The sequence below is a fragment of the Seriola dumerili genome, unplaced genomic scaffold, assembly GCF_002260705.1.
Source record: "Seriola dumerili isolate Sdu_G_001 unplaced genomic scaffold, Sdu_1.0 BDQW01000309.1, whole genome shotgun sequence".
Classification (NCBI taxonomy): Eukaryota; Metazoa; Chordata; class Actinopteri; order Carangiformes; family Carangidae; genus Seriola; species Seriola dumerili.
The window spans coordinates 2446016-2466222 of NW_019174564.1; the positions used below are offsets into that span (position 1 = coordinate 2446016).

At 39.3% G+C, this 20207-nt stretch overlaps 1 protein-coding gene across 1 annotated transcript in view; it reads left to right on the top strand.

Moving 5' to 3' along the window:
• Positions 1 to 20207, top strand: part of LOC111231607 (ATP-binding cassette sub-family A member 1-like) — a 146165-nt gene that overhangs the window by 65694 nt on the left and 60264 nt on the right. Inside the window, exons 23-32 of the mRNA XM_022758766.1 lie at positions 1988 to 2202; positions 3957 to 4032; positions 6480 to 6682; positions 9076 to 9124; positions 9749 to 9856; positions 10041 to 10073; positions 10744 to 10883; positions 14343 to 14470; positions 18804 to 18902; positions 19678 to 19867. Coding sequence (XP_022614487.1) covers positions 1988 to 2202; positions 3957 to 4032; positions 6480 to 6682; positions 9076 to 9124; positions 9749 to 9856; positions 10041 to 10073; positions 10744 to 10883; positions 14343 to 14470; positions 18804 to 18902; positions 19678 to 19867 — 1241 coding nt within the window. The remainder of the gene's footprint in view (positions 1 to 1987; positions 2203 to 3956; positions 4033 to 6479; positions 6683 to 9075; positions 9125 to 9748; positions 9857 to 10040; positions 10074 to 10743; positions 10884 to 14342; positions 14471 to 18803; positions 18903 to 19677; positions 19868 to 20207) is intronic.

Sequence of the window (20207 nt, forward strand, 5' to 3'; positions counted from 1 at the left end):
AGCTTTTTTCCCCCCATATATTAAATTGACTAGGTTGTGGGTATTCATTCAACTTGGGCATTTTGTTGAGTTTCTATATAAAGGGATCCAGACTTGCTTGGCATAGCATAAGGCAGCAATACTTAACTGAGAAAGCATGGATTTAGCAGCTCAGCTGGTGGCAGGGCACAAAAAGAGGGGAAAGAGGAGGAGCGGTGGAGAGAGAGCGGAAACAGTCGGCCAAGCAAAATGGCTGCATTGGGCTGCAGTTAATGACCTCTGAGTGTGTCCTTGTCCCTGGGATAATACGACCTGCGAAGATACAAATTCACAGCAACAAGAAAAAAACCGCAATGCTCAGCAGAGGACTTGACCTTTTGCAGTAAACACTGACACATTCAGCAAAGAAAGGGTGAAAACTCCATCCAGTCAGCTACTTACTAAGTATATATCTTCTTATCATGTTTTGACATTAATATAGCCTACTTGATATGACACACCTATCACACACCTGTAGTACTTGATGCTGGAATCTGATACTTGCTGTTCAATTCGATTTTGCTACTGGAGTATCGAGTGAAATACAACCGTAATTTTTACCTCATAGTGTCACTAGAGTTCACCAAAGTTCATCCTGAGAAGAACATGAATGTCTGATCAGTAGCTGTTGAGACACTGTATTTCTAACCACAAATGTCAGCCTAATGTTGATGTTAGAAGAAAAGTCAGAGGATCACCAAAGTGATTAGGATTCATCCTTTCACCGTGACAAGATATTTAAGTCTTGAGCAAAGTGTTGCACCAACAAAGCGGCAATTCCATCCAACCAGATCCCTCACCTTTTCCTTACGGTGACCTTCAGGAAATGCAAAAACATGAAAGGCCCCTTCTAGAGCCAGTTTGGTTCGTCCATTCTGGGCTACTGTAGAAACATGGCGGGGCAACGTGGAAGAGGACCGGCTCCCTATGTAGATATGAAGGGCTCGTTCTCTAATGAAAACATGATTCTTAGTTTCAGGTGATTATACACCAATGAAAACATATTTATGAATATTTTATTCAATTTCTAAATTACCCCTAAATTCTACACACAGGTCCTTTAACTGTAAAAAACTGTAATTATCTTGAACTAGCACAGTCTTTTCAAAGTCACTGACATCTAAGCATGTTTCTTTCTTTGTCACTTAATAATAAAGGCATTGGTTTCTGCTTTAAAACACGATGGGATCAAAAGTTACTCAGTACTCTGTGATACTGCTTTCACGTCAACTGCAGCGACACGACCATGCTGTGACTTCATTACAGATCTGGTTCTTTTTTATGATTTCTGGGGTATGTGATAATTAATACGTGTTATCTGATACAGCATGATATGAAAGGATTAGAACACCTGTGAATAACCTTGCAATGCACGTTGTAGTTGTCAGTGCAATTGTGCTCAGTTTGATGCCTCTCAAATCCAAGGACTCGCAGCACAAAAGGGAGTGCTGAAATAAAATGTGGTCTCATAGAAATGCCGGATAGTAGGCTTTGGGTGGGTTCTATCATAATTTTAATTTTGTCCCAGACTCACACCCACACACTCTTCTGGAGTTTGGTTTGTTGCCATGTGGATAAGCATGGTTAACAAACAGAGTGGAATCAGCAGTAAGGTGAAAAGTGACTACCATGCAGAGACAGATTGCGATATTGGCTTAATTTGAACATTTTTGTTTTGATCCGTGGCATCTTTTCTCCTCTGGCTTCTTTTTCATAATGACTGTTGTCAAATCAAACAAGGTCCAAAGAGAAAGATGCCTCAGAAATGTTCTTTATCTTTTTTTTTTTAATTTCCAATTTGTGCCTTCACTTTTTTTTTTTTTTTTTTTTATATAATTGCAATCTCATGTCTTCATTCTTTACTTCAGACACACTGTCTGTGACTCGCATGCAAGTATACGCACCGTCACACACTCTTTTTGTGCGCATTTAGGTGACATTGATTGAATCTGTTTCTGCCTCTCTGCAGGTCGCACCATCATTTTGTCCACTCATCACATGGATGAGGCAGACATCTTAGGTGATCGCATAGCCATCATCTCCCACGGCAAGATGCGCTGCTCTGGCTCCTCACTCTTCCTAAAGAAATGTTTTGGCAGCGGCTACTACCTCACTCTGGTCCGAGATGGGACTGAAAAGATGACAACTCAACGCCATGGTATTATACACAGCCAGGCCACAGAGGTACGAACCCGTAGTTTCTGGGTACTGATACCGATGTTGGTTTTACTGGGTATGCACATATGCCCCTCTTTAGCAACTGATAGGCCTAGCTGTTTGGTCTGATAGCATATTGTGTTATTTTCCACTTATACAGTGGTCCATTTCCTCAGTGGCACTTGGTGGATTTTTATTCCACTATTGGCCATATGGACTGAATTGGTCTGCTTTCAAATTTCAAAAAAATTAAAGCTGCTTTAAGCATATATAGTAAATAATGTTCTTTTTTTTTGGCAATAAGCTGATTGTCAGTCCTGGTTACAGCTGGTTATTGCAACCACATTGTCTTCTATTGTTTCCATTATTGTGAACATAATGGTGTGTTTTCAAATGAGCCATGTGTGGATTCAACTAAAATTTGGGCTTTTGACATTATCCTGGGATCTACCTTGGTTTTTTGGGTATTTTCTCTCCAAGGGCAGGTTTTCAGATTCTACATCTAGATCTGGTGTTATATAGACTGTATTTGACAAAATAGAACTCAACACCTCTGTACCACTTGGTCACTAAATAGTTTTTATTACTGTCAAGCACTAAAAATGGAATGCATTGTGAGACTCGCAGTCTTGTTTACTTGAATTCAAATGAGATATTTTCAGATTTTAAGTCATCATTTTTATTTAAGACCATGTTTTTATTCTTTTATTTTTATCATAAATTCATTGTTGTTGGTATTCTCAAGGATATTTCAACAATGTACTCAGCTGCTGACAGGCACATCACTGGTCGTGTGGTCTCATTATCTTGAGATAAACACAAATCTGGTGATTCAGACCTCTGTCTGACCACATAGTTACCCTTCTCTATTTATTACTTATTAAAAGAACTGAAAGAAATCTGCTGTAATTGGAAGGGTATCATTCTTTTTCAACTCCATGTATCTTGAAAAGAACTTCCCCTTTGACACAACAGTAACCTCTCTCTAGTCTATTATTGAACATGGCTCCCTCTGACTTTCCTGAGTGCTCTCTTTCTCTCTTGCCACCCTCCCCCTGTAATGATCTGTGTTTAGTCTCTCCCAGCATGAGAATTGGCAAATGTCTACGTGCTGGATGATACTAATTGTCACCGGGGAGAGGGGTGATTCTCGCTTTTGCTCGCCAATGGTGCCTTGCACACTTAGTTTTAATCAATAGGAGCAAATGAACAAGATGCACTGATGCCAGCAGGGCTAGAGCAATTACCATTAGTCTGCAGACTCCGAGGTGAGGAGAGTCATTTGTTTGAAATAAATAAATAAACATGCAAACACCTTTGTGGGCGAGGTAGAATAGTACCCCCCCCCCCTTTCCTGGGTGACGACTTTGTAATTCAGTGGAAGATTTTGCAATTACACAGCCAATATAACTAGAAAAAGAGGCTGCGCAAAGTTTGATTGTCCTGATCTCATTTCAGTGTCCTACTCCATTTAATAAATGTCACAAACTTCTTTAAAGATGCAGCGAAGTTTATTCAAACCGTTGAAATTGAAACCTCATCGTCATTTCTCCGTATTGTCTTCGATTGAAAAGTGTGGCTGTGGCTTCGTGTTCCATTACAGGTTGAAAGCATTCCCTGTGGTTGCATGCACACAGCTATGTTTAGAGCAATTAAATAGAAACTTGTGGATGGCATCCATTATTCGATTAATGCAAGACAGGAATTTTCAAGGAGGCACTGTTCATCATTCTAAGTGGTAAGCAATGATAAAGCCTTTCTAATCCAATTCTGATTAACAGGAGAAAGACTGTCCTTCGAGGAGCAGCCCAGATGATGGCATTGGCAGCCAGAGCTGGAACAACTCTGATCCCTCAGGTCGGAACTTTATCTCTGTTATTACCAGTTTCAGATTAGCAGCATACAGATTAATGCTACATGAAAATAATTGATACAACCAACATTTGAGCAACAAAGAAACGGTGTGGATATTTTACTCCAAAACTGAAAATTTAAAAAAGATTAGTAACTAGGTAACTCATCTCCATGTCAGCCTTCTTCAAAACAACAGAAGAGTCCATTAACAGTTCCAAAACATGCAAATGATAACTTTAAAATGTCTCAAAGTAGCATTGTCCATGTATGCTGAAGATCCATTAGCTCAGATTTTTTTTTCTTTCCGTGTTTTCAATATCAAACCAACACACACACACCACAGAAATAGATGCTGCCTTGAGATGATGTTCAAATGTCCTAACTAATAGAGTGCACTTTAAAGTAAAGTGTTGGATAGAGGTGGGCAAAGTAGGCTTTTAAGTGATGGAGAGGGTTAGGACAGCTCTGTGAGTGCAGAAAACCCGGGAGACAATAAGAAAAATAATGGACATTTGAACCTAATATGGTGTATTTTGAAAATCATGTTTCAGATAATGACAACTGAAGGATGATCTTAGCTCCTTTCTAGCAGTGTGTTTTTTTTTTTTTCTTTAGACAGTGTAAACGCTTCGTGTCCTCTTGTTAGTTGAGCTTGCTCCTCAGCTCTGCTCATTGACAGCAGATGTGACATCCGTGTGAGGTACAGTCTCAAGTGTCTTTTGCCCACTCTTCCAGAGTTTGGTGAGTCTTCACAAGGAGTTTTGAGCCCAAGCATTCACTTCCATAATAAACAGCAGCGGGCTTGGTCCCTCTAATTCAATTCCAAAGTTTCTGGAAAGTGGATGTAAAAGGAGAGGGCCTTTTATGCCCAATGCTGCCCAGACAGGCATCACCTAATGTAGTTTCCCCATATATACTCATATACCGTATATTTTATGTACATCAATCTTAATTACCAAGTACACAAAACAAAGAAGCTCAATCCTGTTATCTTACTACAGCGTTAACATAATTCATGTTCCTAAAACACAAATGAACATTAGTCAAATGTATACAGTTTTGTCTGTATCACATATACCCGTCTATCCTCATGGTCATCCGAATGGTTTTCCGTTTTCCTTAGTTCATCTTTTCCCCTGTGTAGCTATTGTCTTTTTCCATATTCAGATACATTTTTCCTTTTCCCAGTTTGTAAAGTCACGTTCGAGAGTACACGACGTGACGTTTAAATACAGTTGATGAAAAAGGAATAATCAAACCCATTTGAGTCTTGCAGATTTAGAATCCTACAAACTAATTCATTAAGGTAACGTTTCACCCTCATTATCTCCGACAGCATCAAATCGAATCAGTTCTGCAAACACAATACAAATATTTTAATTTTTAATTACATGTCATGTTTATCAACTTCATCTCATTTGACATAATCTTATTTTGAATTTTTACAACTGAGGATGTTACATTACCTCTCTAAAACTGACAACCAAAGTCTTAATCAACCATTCAGTCACTGAGCTTACAGTCTTAGGCAAATGGCTGAGACAACTAAAAAACTTGCTTCTGTTTTCTGACTGGAATTATAACTGCAGAAACAGAAACAGATATTGGCCGACCAAAGCATATGATGCTGGTTATTTGATTTGTTTTGATCATTTCTGGCCTTGATCGTGTAAACAAACAAGCTCACGATCAGAGGAAAACTCTCAGGTGGGCTCCAGGTTATTATGCATGGAAAATAAATCAAAATCAAACCCGCTCGTTCCTTCAAAAATGACTATAGGCATGATGTTTACACATAAGCTAGAAAATGCCATAAAAGCAATCATATTTCCGCGAGTGACGGCGCATTTCTCTTTATTACCACACACACACACACACACACACACACACACACACACACACACACACACACACACACACACATTTTCACAAATAATTCAGTCTGATGTGTGAAGCAGATCCATTTACTTCTTCATAAAGCACCAAACTGTTGGTTGTTAAGCTGCAGTAATTATGTATGAGAGGTTCTGGATCAATAACGGATGCAGTGCATTCTGCAACACTGTCCTGATTGATTCTCACTAAGACCCGGCTTCAGAATGGATGAGGCAGGAGAATTATGTCCACCGATGTGTTTCAGTATGTTCAAAGGTCAGAGCATCAGGTATGGTGTCGTCCCGAATGTTACACATAGGTTTCTAAAAGATTTTCAGTGAAGTTTCTCTAGATGTAGTCATTTACATATTGTATTTCTTTGCAGCCAGTAGTTGTGGTTGCGCTTGAACTCTTTCCCTGTTATATCACTCCAGCAAATAATTTTCTCTAAAATGATGATGGATGGATAAAAACAGGGATGGAGATATGTTTTTCCGCAAGGGTCTGTTGTATGTGTGCGTGCAGTCTTGCCATCCCTTGTATTGTGAGTTCTTCTGCTGCTATTCGTCTGGCAGATTTGACAGCTGTGGGTCAGCTTGTGCGACGCCATGTCCCTGAGGCAGTCTTCTTGGAGAGCATCGGTCAGGAGATCAACTACATACTGCCCTATGGTGGGGCCAGAGATGGGACCTTTGAGCTGCTCTTCCAAGAGCTCGACCTGGCCATTGCTGACCTCGGCCTGACCAGCTACGGCATCTCTGACACCACGCTGGAGGAGGTACACTGAGCGTGGGATTGACAACCTTACTACAGATACAAGCACGCACACATATAGATAGACTGCCAAGTTACATACACATAACAAAACATAAAAGTACAAATGCAGACAAAGTTGGCTTTGTTTTTATTCTTTTCCTTTTGTTATTGCTGCAATTTCCCTTTATGCCAAACTTCTTTGTCTGCTTCTCAGAGTCTATAAGTAAGCAAAGTTATTGTGGACAGATTTCAAGTGTTTTCATCATAATTTATGCCAGTCTGCTAAATGGTAGCACTGTGAAAAGCAACATTATGTTTTATGTAACAACCTAAAAACTGTGAAATCCAATATATGTAATATATAATCAGTCCCAGAGCCAAGTTATTGCAATTCCCTCTTTGACAAGTCAAAATGTCTGCAATGTATGTAAAACGATTTCTTATTTTAGTTATTGCTGTTTTTCCCTTCAAAGTTGTTTCAGTCTCAGATAAATGTCACAGCATCTGTAGACTTTACTGCGCGACGTGTTTCAGTGATTGAAGCACACTGTGAACCAGAGCTCCTCTTGAGCCTAATTCTAAAACAAATACATTTTGTGTTTAATGAAATTAGAATGAGCATCAAATAAGTAAATAGAAATAGACCTCATGTGATCAGCCTGTTTAGAAATTTCTCCTACACAGTGGCTCTAATCTCTGCTAGATTTTACACTATGCATATTTCAGCTTTTTGCATCATGTTTATGACATATTTTCTGTTCTTGTTTGCTATGATGCACAAAAGAACTTCATGATGAAAACACATCTTTGCTCTCCAAAGAAAACCAGGAGAATTTCATGATTTTAAAATTTTCTGAAAAGCTGAAGGACTTATTGTACCTGGAGAGATTGAGAAAAAAAAATTCCTATGTCTTAAGATGAATAGACCATAAAAAACCTGTGGCTAAGCTAAAAAAAAAAGAAGGCATTGTCACAAAGCTGAAAAAATAGGGTTTTTCTCCCAGCTCATGATAATTTGCCTATTTGAAAATAGATGGTTTTCACAGTGATGTCTGCAACTAGACAAGGGAGGTGAATTCCTCAGATATTTAAAGCTAGAGCTTCCTAACTTACATAAATGACCTGTTTCTTGCAAAGTGGCCACATTTGGTTATAACTGAATATCATCGACATTCTGGAAAAGGCCATCTTACTTTCAGTTGCATATTTTAACTTATTTGTAAAACTGATAGCCTTGCTATCAAATAAACTTCCCCCATAAGCAATGACCCTCTGGTAGCAGCAGTAATAGTGGCTGTAGTATTGTTGTTGTTGTCATTATACATACAGTAAACTCTTATTTCCGGTAAGCAGATTACTCACGCATGGTGTTTGGTATGGAGACGAATCTCGGACAATAAAACTGAAAATGCTCTTCATGTAACTCAGACATGACTCAGATCCTCACGGCCTGCAGGCAATGTGAATAATTCCTTTTGAGTATCTAAAATTGAGACAAGACAAGGTTATTTCACCCATCCATGTTTTCTTTTGAAGTCCAACTACACTTCAACCGAAACACACAGCGATTCTCCATATGATTCTCTCATAAACAAGGGCTGAGAAAGTTTGCTTCACTAAAGTTAGACGTATAACAAGATTTCATTTGGTCATTGTAATGAAAAGTTTTTTCAAGCAGCTGTATTTCTGATTGTTATATGATGTCAGTAATTCTATTTTATGTAGTTTTGACTGAAATAATTCACCACGCGCTCTCGGGGCGACCTGCTAGCCGAACGGTTGTGTTAGGGCACGTTGCCACATGGGCTCAAATGCCCCGAGCAGCGAGTCCCATGTGCTGCACATCATTCCCCCGACTCTCTCCTTACATTTCCTGTCTGTCCATCACAAAGCATAAAATAGCCACAAAAAAAAAGAAAAGAAAAGAAAATTACTCTCTCTCCGGTCTCCCTGAAGTGTGCGGAGACGTTTTTCGAGGGCAGATGTTGAAATGGAGCTTAACGCGCACAGCAGAATGAAATAAGAAAAAGTCACTTGGTAATTTTTCACAAATAGGGAGATTTATTTATTCTGACATATGGCCTGAATTAATAAATGAAGTCAAGGAGGACACATCTCTGAGAGAGGCCGATTGGCAGGTGTTCAAGTAAAGGTTCGGGTCTCTGCGGATGCGCAACCCCGGTCTGATTCTAAGCAGGAACTTGACTCGATAATCTGCATCAGATCTGTGTGCACTTATGTTAGGTGGGTAGGTCAAACATCTAGCCACAACGGCAGCCTGAATAACACACACTGACTGCAGTATCATCGGCTTGTACTCATCCTGCTTGTCTGAATGTTTATAAGGTGATGGAAAACATACAGTGGCTGTCATAAGATGAGATACTCATAAAAAAAAAAAAATTGTTTTCGCAGATATTTCTGAAGGTGGCAGAAGATACCGGAGTGGACACAGAAATACAAAGTAAGCTTAATAATCACAAACACAAAACACAAAAACAAAAACGTATACACCGTGTGAAGTCACAGTCACTAGTCATATTCCTCTTTAAACATTAACATCTTCTTTTCTGAACTACATTTCCCATCATTGTTCACACACTCCACAATACTCTGATGTATTGTGGAATTAACTAAAGTTACACGCCTGACTTTTCTTTTGAGGCAGACGGTGTTATTTAATGACACTGTATTAGGTCGAGCCTCCATCGCAGCAGTGTCAATATTTGCAAGTGACTTTCAGGTAAAAGTAATTTTTCTTGAGCTTATGTAATTTTGTCTGACATATTGAGTACAATCTCAATAAAATGATATGGTGTTTTCTAACTATTATTTCTTATTGATTGACCTCAGCTGATAAAGCGTGAAACTGCATTATTTCCAACCTCTGTGTTTGTATCCATCATGAAAAAACACATTTCAGTTTATCTCAAAAAAACGGATTCCTTCACGTTTCTAAAAACACCTGGGTTTGCGCTTTTACAGGCAATAACATGGCAGTGTAAAGGGCAGGTAGCTATTCGTATTGTTATTTATAACCCTAAATTGGGTCAGGCCAAAACAACATATCTTATTTGTATTCCCACAGCAACAAAGGAGCCGTTGGAGAGAGACTGCAAGAGAAGCTCCCGCGAATCCAAGCGGAACAGCATCGCCAGCGTCCACGCTGCACCAGGTCAAGTCTCTGGAATGACTGGCAAGTCTTTCTGAATTCTTCACACAAGGAGGCTCGATTTAAATTTAATTTTTGAATGTATTTAACAATGCAGAAAGTTAAGTGATCAGTAATATCAGTGGGTGTTCTTGTATTTTAAATAGAAATTTAGTCAAATGAACTATTACTCCTGCTTGAGTCTTGTTCCTTCCTGTTTCTCATGCAGACAAAAAGGAAAGATTTAAAAGAAAAGTGGAAGGTGCGTACTGTATTTCATCTTTAATGCAGACTCTCATGCAAGCAAATGTCAGTTTTTTTTTTTTTTTTTGCACACCGTTTATTCTTCAGTTATTAACTTCATTTAGTTTGGATTTAATTTGACTGTTTCACCTCAGTAGCCATTTTGAAAAGAGGGATAAACAAGAGCTCCGTCTTCAGAATGAGTAATTTTCAAGCAGAATTCCCATCCAATCCATACAGTTTTATCTAACCTGTCTTTTCACCTTTTCAATTTTGCCCGTATGAAAGAAATTCACTTTCATACAATGTCTCTCATCATGAAAAATGGTTTTCTATCAGAATATGTTTTATTATCTTAATGACTACTGTGAAAATATAACGCTTCTTTTTTCACTAACACTATTCTTGGAGAGTGGGAGACATAAAACCAAGGTGTCTACAGAGCCCTTGTTTATTACCTTTTTCTTCCTGAGTCATGCCCAAATAGCATTTCCAAATTTATGATGTGTTTTTAAAAGAAAAACAAAAAGAACGCTGGAACGTCGGAGGAATGAGCAGGTGCAACTGGCAGGTTTAACACTCAAGTTATATTTGATTTGAGCCCATTAGCTGTGCTGGAAAGCGTACTCAGCGGGGCTTTTACATATGCATAGATGATAAATAACACGGTGGGTTAATGTCCATTGCAGACTTAAAGAGGAACGCCAGTGTCAGTGGGAGGGGATCCACGGTCATCACCGGGTGGCAGCTGATCAGGAAGCAGTTCCTGGCGCTCTTTATCAAGCGCTTCCACCACGCCCGGAGGAGCCGCAAGGGACTCATTGCCCAGGTAATGGCCTCAGTCTGTCATATTGATGAATTGAAGGGTTGTACTAGGAGGGGTGCATGGGAGGATCAAGGCAGGATTGTATGAAATACATGTTGGCTTTCAAAATCAGTTAATGACATATGTGATAGAGTAAGCTAATTTCAGATCTGGAGGGAAAAGTCATGTCATCCATCTTGATGGAGTCAGCGGTCGGAATTTAACTTGTTGGAGAAGAAATCGACACAGAAGGCAGCATGAAAGCGAAAACAGTTAGAAAAATGTGAAGAGCAGTGACCAGAATGATGTAACACGCTGTCAATAAACTGCACATACAATAACCATCTCTGCCTCCCAAAGGACGCCATGTGTTATATCCAAGAATACTTGGGGGACAAACGAGCCTGAAGCCGGTATGAACATGCGTTTATTGAGGATTTTGCATTTTCCATCAATTACTTTGTGTGAGCAGAAATGTGTCAATATGAAGGAGCAGAATTTTTTTTTTTTCAGCCTCTCCTTTGTACTTGAACGCGGTGTCATGTCTTGGTGTTGCCAAAAAGGCTGTTTATACATCTGTGTGTGAAGTATGTTAATGAAAGGTGTTTTCAGCGAGAGGACCGTCAGTTTTACCTGATCGCTGTGATTGGCACCAGAAAAGCAAAGTGACACCCACGATTAGGTTTTCTTTCATTTTACTCTGTGCTAATCATGTGTTTTCATTAGCTATGTATTAAAAGTGATCGCGTAACAATTACAGCGATGACAGACTGCTATTAGCCCATTAAATATACGTCTATATTATTTTGTTCCTCATAAACATAATTTCAAAAGTCAAACTCAATAAACAGACGTAATTTAAACAAGTCAAAACCAATTTCTGTAAGTAGCAAGTTCAAGGAGTAGTTTTTTTCCCCAAGTTTGAAAAAGTGCTTTCTGACTTAAATTGTGTTGACACCCGTGTACCAGCCTCTCGCCTACATTCACAATGTATGTAAATATCATGTAATGCCATCAGTTATGACAGCTGCCATGGTGCATGAAATAATCATACCTGAAAATGGCTGAATTGCAGCATTCAGAGAGAGAAAAAGAGAGAGCAAGAGAGAGAGAGAGAGAGAGCGTGAGCAGTGTTTAACCTTTGTGAGGGGTATGGGTTGTTCTTGTAATTTGCTGCAGTACCAATCCCCATTAGTCACTGTCAATCTTGGACGTCCCTCTTTAGTGGGGACGCAGAGCAGGATGGAAGGATAAGGGTGCGAGTGTGTACGTACAAGGGTGCACATTGTCTGCAAGGGCGCACCTCCTACCTCTTCCTCTTTATTCATTTGGCTAAAGGCCCCCCCCCAGCCCCCCCACCCTCATCATGTCAACAGCTCCCATTGTCAGCAGATATGATTGTGTGGTGAGGTAATCTCCTCGAATACAAGCGGTTAGGAGAATATAAAAGAGATTATGGCATGTAACACAAAAGGAGTGATTTATGGGGATGAAAGTTGGGGACAGGCGAGTCTTGGCAATGTCAGAGTAAGGGAGAAGCAGCTATTGGTCACGTGGCGGTGGATGACTTGAAGGTTTCGCGGTGAACTTACTTACAACACCCTGTTCTGTTAAACAGGAGACGATGCACATTCTGTAATTCAGAATCTGTCTGTCTGTTTTCGTATCTAATTGTCACTACAGCATGGCTCGTGAAGTGTTCCTTTGTATTTAAGTTTCTGTATTCTTTTTGTTTGCTGTAGATAGAATGTTTCCACTGGAGATAACAACAGTTTTACTGACTGTTTGCTATATTTTGTCTGAATGCTGTAACAAGAAAAAAACACATTAACACTTCAGTAAAAATATTCAAGGTGATGCTATTATCCACTTTTACACAAGATGCGGCAATAATGCTATTATTCACAAACGCAACTGCAAAGACAGAAATGTTTGTTGAGGAAACAAACTCAATCTAACGAGGTGCTTGACTTTGCAGAAAATAAAACTCATCTTAATCGTGTTTTCTTGTTTATACCCGTTTTGCATGTAATCCCGTCCTCCTCTTTAAATCCCCGCTAAACTTGAGAATGCCATAAACTCATGCATTGTTCATGGGAGTGCTTTGGCTTTGTGAGCATAATGACTTCTCCCTGTTTTTTTGCAGATCTCTCTCAATGGAAGAAGTACCAGCTGTCACCTGCAATTACCGTTGAGAGAGAGAGAGAGAGAGTGAGAGAGTGCAGCAAAAAAAAAGAATCGTTCTTTCTTTTGCAGTCTGTCATTAAGCTTTTCGGTCTCATTGCTGCTCTTTATCTTTCTTCCAAGCACACTTCCATGGCCATGCAGTAAATTTAGGATTTTCAATTGTAGCATCTTGAATTGGCCTGGCAAATTGCATGCCCTGCAATTAATCAAGTGTACGCAAACCTCTCCCTAGCTGTGTGGATGCGTTCCAACCTACAAGTGATTAAACATTAAAGATATCTTGCATTTTTTTCCAACTGACCTTTTTGTCAGCTTTAACAATGACATGAAAAGAGAATTACATAACAGAGAAAAGAGGATTGGATGGTGGGGTTGGGATGGGGGGTGCGTGGGACAAGGGAAGCGTGGCAGCGTCTGGTTTAAAAAAAAACAAAAAAAAAAAAAACACAAAAGACAAGAGAATAGCAAGAAACTAATTATATCTGAGTGGCCAGATGGTGGTGGCAGTGTTGGAAGTGTTTAATCAAACTCATAAAGCATGCAGAAGAGCCCAAACAAGTTGGTGGGGAGCATATTAATGTGCACACATTATCGCAGTGGTCCTGCTTTATTGTTGATTGCATCAGTCATTTTGTAGCACGTAATGACAGTAAGGGGGCTCGGGGAGGGGAGTGATGAAATTGATCTCGCACTGAATCTTGTCCTTTCATGCTTTACACACATAAACATGCATCTGTATCACCCGCGCTGACAACCTGCGTGGACCACATAGTGTTTTACTTTTCTTTTTTTTTTTTCAGTTTAAAGGAGGCCAGCAATAATTGTATCCTTCCTAATCACTGTTATTGACTCAATTCTTACTGTCACTGTATCTTATAACATTACATGGGCCATTAAATGATCACAGCTTGTTTTCATAAAAAAAAAGAACATACTGTATGACTTGTGCACTAAAAACCCATGATGGAATGAAGATTTGAAGGTAGACGAGTTTTAATCTAAATTCCTTTATTAATCCTTTTTGCACTAGTGTCCAGAAATGTGCCTTGAAAGTGCAGTTGAGAATACTAAAATAGTTCCGTTCAGTTTGTTTGTCACATTGTGTTACGTTTTTTTTCAATCTGTGGTACTGTGGCAGTTACCCAACTGAAAAAATACCCATGATTTTATTGAAATCTTTTGCATTTTTTATTGATATCTGTAACATTTCACTCTGTAACATCAAAAGAATTTTCCAAATGGAGCAGGATGCTTTGATGAGATATTTTGACTTAAAACTCGTTACTGTCCTCCCAGGTGGTCTTGCCGGCCGTTTTTGTGTGCCTGTCTCTCATCTTCTCACTCATCGTCCCGCCTTTCACTGAATATCCCAATCTGGAGCTGCAGCCCTGGATGTATGATCTGCCTCAGACCACATTTTACAGGTAACCATGTGATGATGCAGCTTTAAATGAGATGTCAGACTTGTGGGATTACTAACAATTCAGCACATGTTTTAATACCTCCTTTACTGGTGACAGAAAAATTTAATATTTACAGTGTTAAACTCATATAGAGGTTGAAACTTTTGGTTGTTATATTCTTGCTATTACCCACAAACAACAAGATTTTTCTGTTGGAATCCAACGGAGAATTCCAGAAGAATCCTCTGTTGTTATCAGAGGTGGAGGGTGTGTGAATAATTTGAAGAAGAACTGTGTAGTTATTGTTGCAAATATGGCTGAGAAAATGAACAATAAACTTCAACCCTACAAGAAAGTTTGTCACTTCAGTGACAGAAAATCAAAAGACAAGGATGTCACAGTACTGCTCGTGTTTTTTGATTGCCAAGAGATTTTTACATTGCTGAGGTCATTAATCTGGACACCGTGCTTTCCTTGGCTGCAACTTGATTTTCTGTCATTGAAAATCACAGATATAATGGTGACAAGGCACAGCCGTGGTGGACTTCAACAGCCACTGACAACAAACTAGACTTACTGCAGAGGATGTAGTTACATAACATGGAAAAAAAAACGACACATATTTTTTTTTTTTTTTTAAAGAATCTCACCTTTTTAAGTATAGCTCTTAGTAATAAACAACTAAGACAGAATAACTTGCTATATATGTACATTGACTTTATATGACACTTTGCCAAAATGTTACATACAATGTTTTTTCCAGTCTTATACATATTCACACCAGTAAGTTGCTGCAAAGTGATTTATCCCTCTCTGTAACAACAAAAGTGCTGTAAAAATGCCAAATGTGCTCTAAAATGCATCATGGCTTACAGCATCTGTCCAAACTATCGTACAAATCTTGATACTGGCTGTTCTTTTGACACGAAGCTGTAGTTGCTTATTGAACTTGCAGATATTTCATTTCCCCTGACAGCACTTTGCAGAAATTCACTCTAAAGATGTCAAAATACAATTAATTGTAGCCTCGCATGATACTGGTTTATTTAAGATAGAATCTTAACTCTTGGTCAGAGTGAAACGCTACACCTTTTGTGTTTGTTGACATATTTAGATACTTTTGTTTGACAGGATCTAATAGATGCAACATACTTTAGTCCACAGAGACAACAAACTTTAATTCCAGTTCTTTTGCCTGCAGCATGGTGATATATATATATAATTGTATATTCTTGTATATATCTAAATGTATACCTAGGTATGTTTCATTCATGTATTTGGTTAAATCCACACAATATCACTTCAGTAACTAACTAACAGTGACCTTGCTGGACAACTCACCATCACATATACCTACCAACAATTATCACACATTTACATGCAGCTAAATGAGGACACTGGTGCTATCACATTTGGTAGTGATGACTTTTTTTCCTACCATGAAGCTGAAGCTAGAAAAAAAATGATTCATCACACTTGGAACAATTATTCACTGAAGAGGCTTTGCTCTGTTCTCATGCCATTACTGGAACTGAAACATTTAAGTACAAGTCTTCATCTCTTCTCACAGTGCTGAAACATACAAATTCAACCTGCCCTGCCACTCTCTGTCTGTGGTGCTGAAACATTTAAAATAGTCTGCCTCTGTCCGTGGTTCTGAAACAGTCAACATACTCTGCCATTGTCTGTGTTGCTGAAACAGTCAACATACTCTGCCTCTGTCCATGGTGCTAAAACATTCAAACGCAGTCTATCTGATGTCACATTCTCTGCTGTGACCCCTGCATGGTGTATATGAAGTGTCATTAGCAACAAACATCTAGCCACACAGGACCAAAAACCCAGAACTAGTTTGCTACCAACTAGTGACAGCCTAATAACTAATATGGACACAAGAATATTATGTAGCAACATCCTAGAAGGCATGCTGCTATCCATTGAAGATAATTTCATCGAGAATGATAAGACCTTTACGTCATGCTGTGGAAAAAAAATCTCCTTTGCAGCCTGTCCTGAGACTACAAGTGATTTAACCTATGAGAGTAAATTACCTGTTTACATTCTCTTCTGTATGCCAGTTAAGTACAGCATGCAACAAATAGGAATAAAATCCTGGCTCACAAGCAAGGGCTCACAATTCATTTGTGGGATTTCAGAGCCAACTCCTCAACAGACTTTGTCACATTGCCTCATATTCAAAACATGAACCGCACATTCAGTTTCCTTGGGAACTATTCTTGTGTGATACATTTTCAGACAGCAGAGTTCTTAATTTTTATGACACTCCCTTTGGCCAATTACTAAACATTGTCTTCTCTTGAGTGACTTTAAAGCTTCCTACCTGCTGATGACTGTGTGATTAAAAGTAGTGTGCCTTTTCATCCATTTTCATCCATCCAGTCCATTCAGAGGAGCATTGTTGTACTATATACCCTATAAATGGCAATGATCCATTTTAGCTTAGGGTGATTAAAGATAATGATTGATCTAATTTAGAAATTCAAGGGGCTTTGGACTCTGCTCACTAGTGTGTAATGTATAGCAGTGGCAATAATATACCCTTTATATTTTTACTTTTTGATCTGTTGAATTTACTTTTTTTTTGTTGGGGGTGGGGGGTATATCAGAATTTGGAAGGTGATATTTAAACTCCAAATAACAGATCAAAAACACACTCTTTGGTTTCATTTTCTTGTTATTCCCATATTATTATGTAGCCTTCATTTGACTTTCTTCTGTTATTGTCTCAATTCTTATCTCTGTGATGTTTCATTTTGACTAGATGAACTATTCATTAGTTCCACTGTTTCTGCATATATGCACAAGTCTTCATTTTGGAACTATCCAATAGTTTTATTATCTTGAATAACGTGGTAACCCAGCCATTGTTAATTGCAAAACAGATGGCTGCACATAATCCATTTTTACAATCAGACCACTTGAATTGCACTCACTGGTGGCCAAGGAAATGACCGCATGACCTTCATGGAGACGCCTCTGAATGAGACAATGAACACTGTATTAATCCAAATGGTTGGCTGGGCTGTGGCCACTGTTGGCAGAAAGCCATCACGATGGTCTATAAGAAACACTGTATTTTAACTCCCACAGCACCCATGAGATAAAGGGCAGAGTGTGTGTGGTTAGTAATGAGGAGGAAATTGGAAAGGGAAGATTGTTTAACTGAGACTCAGGCCTTAGATATGTACAGGACACTCAGATAATGATGAAAGGCTGTGAAGAGTCTGTACTGTACACAGAATCTTGAACAGGCTCATATCAGTATGTGCTTGCACAAGAATACACCTCAGGGCAGAGCTGTGCTCAAGCCATAGAGAAAAAGTACACATCTCACCACTTGGTGGTTTTTACAGTCAGTTGTGTTTTGGGAATTCATGTTTTGACTCTTGGGCCAAAGAAAACGGTTGGTAAACGCAATGATTTTTCTCTCACTGTTGATTAAGCTAACTCCAGCAGCATGCAGCACTGCTATCGAGTATTTACTTGAAATGCACCACATCCGATCCCCCAGTGCAAATTTCTCATTTCCTTTCAGGCCTTCTTGGAAGTCAAGATATGTTTAAGATTAATGGCCATCTAAACTCCTGTGCTTTGCCAGTGTGGAAGACAGATTAGACAACTTGTAAAATCTTAATCAGTTGTGACGGGAGAAAGATTAGAAGACTTGTAAAGTCTTACCCAGTTGTGGCGTTCGATCGTATTCCAAACAAAAAAAAAAAAAAGTCAGATTTTTGTCACTCAAACTCGTTGATTCAGTAGAACTACTGTATTCCTTGTCATTTATCACAAACTCCAAAAACATTGTTCTTCTGGGTAGCAGTATGTCACTGACTGAATATAAAGGCCTCAAATATCAAATAATATGCTGCATGATGTGACACTATTGAAACCAAGAATGGAGGTCAAGAGTGAGACACAACCCACTCTGCTTCATTGTACTGTAATCTCAGCTGTTATTGACTGTTGGCAGTCGCCTCTTTGTGAATCTCGACACGGCACATAACCTTACAGATGTTTGGTTGCAAATATCAAGCATTTTGATATTATCCAGGCTGCAGAAGTCATTCTGTGAATCGATTCAGCTGTTGAAGATAGACTCTGGTGCTCTCTCACACAATGGAATGACAGTAGATCTCAGCTGATCATCAGTCATGATCACCAAGACTCTGTTTAGTATTTCTGTTTTGAATGTCCGGATGATTATTATGGTAAATCAGCCCAGCTGTGTGGAAGGAGATATGTGCCTACTGTGGGATATAACACCGCAAACCTTTATTCCTCATTGAAATGTTTGCATGTGTATTTACATTAATTATATCTCTAATATTTACAGCAATGATGGGCCAGATAATGTGGAGGTGTCTCGGGTGGCGGAAACCTTGGTGAACAACCCCGGCTTTGGGACCCGCTGCATGGACGGAAACCCTATACCGTAAGTGGTAGCGTAAACAAGAAATCATCCAAACATAATAGTCCCCCAGGGCGCACATGTATTTATGCCAAGTGGTACTTATTAAGTGGTAAACATTGCAATCTGTATATGTGTGGCTAGCAGTCGCAGTGTGTGTATATGTCTGATGCATGTCTGAGCATGTCTGTGCCTGCTTCGAAAAAATCCTGCTGTAGAAACAGGACAAGCAGTAAAAAAAAAAAAAAGAAAGAAAAGAAGAAGAAGCCGTCTAACCCAGAGCACTGGGAAAGAGAGCAGCTCTGTGTGATTTTGGAAGCCAATTTCTAAGAACTAATTTGATCAATAAATGATTAGCCCTTTCACACGCTCTCCAGATCATCGTGATCAGAAATAAGTTGAATAATGAATGCCATTTTTAAACCTAAGAACGAAATGGAATTATTACCGAGCTTTGGGCACACGTAGTTCACAAATGCTTGTGCATCATAAATGCAGTGAGAGGCTGACTGTGCTTAAGTTCTTCAAACAAAAACCACACATCTTCTAATTTAGAGGTATTATCCAGCAGTCTTTAGAAATGTATTACTTGTGACTCATGTTGTTTATACTCAGTTGGTAAAAAAAGAAACCCCTTCTATGGTAAACTGTGCAATATCCGGTCAATGTAATATGTTGCTGACGTATCACTGTTATCACATGCTAGTTAAAACTGTTAAGATAAGAGAGAATATTATGCATATGATGATCAATTATTACCAATTCAATACTAAATATTTCCCTCATTGCTTTCCTGCAGGAAGTTACCATGTTCCTCCGCTGGATCGGATTGGTTCACTCCAACCGTAGATCAGTCAGTCACAGACATCTTCCTCAACGGGAACTGGAGCATGTCTAATCCCTCCCCCTCCTGTCAGTGCAGCACGTCTAAACGGACGATCATGTTACCTGACTGTCCGCCTGGTGCGGGAGGGCTCCCACCACCTCAGGTTAGTCTCTTAAACTGGAGCTTGTGCCTTCCGGTGGGAGGATGGTGTGGTAGTTGGAGCTGCCGTTAAATTAAGATCTGAAGTGTGAACAGCTGCTGTGTCAGTGTCAGTCTGAGGTCCCTTGAGCAAGACAGTGAGACCCTGCCTGAACCTGGGTTTGCTGCTCCCGGTTGGCTGTGCGGCTCTTTGATAAAAATCCGTACTCTCACTGGATGTGTGTCACAGAGGGATAAACTGGAGGAAGAGCGCGGAATGGTCTAAATAAAAAATAAAAAATAAATCAGTGACACAACAGTACAATAAAAATGCTTATCATGGAAGCTTTTGGCTTACAGTGTGA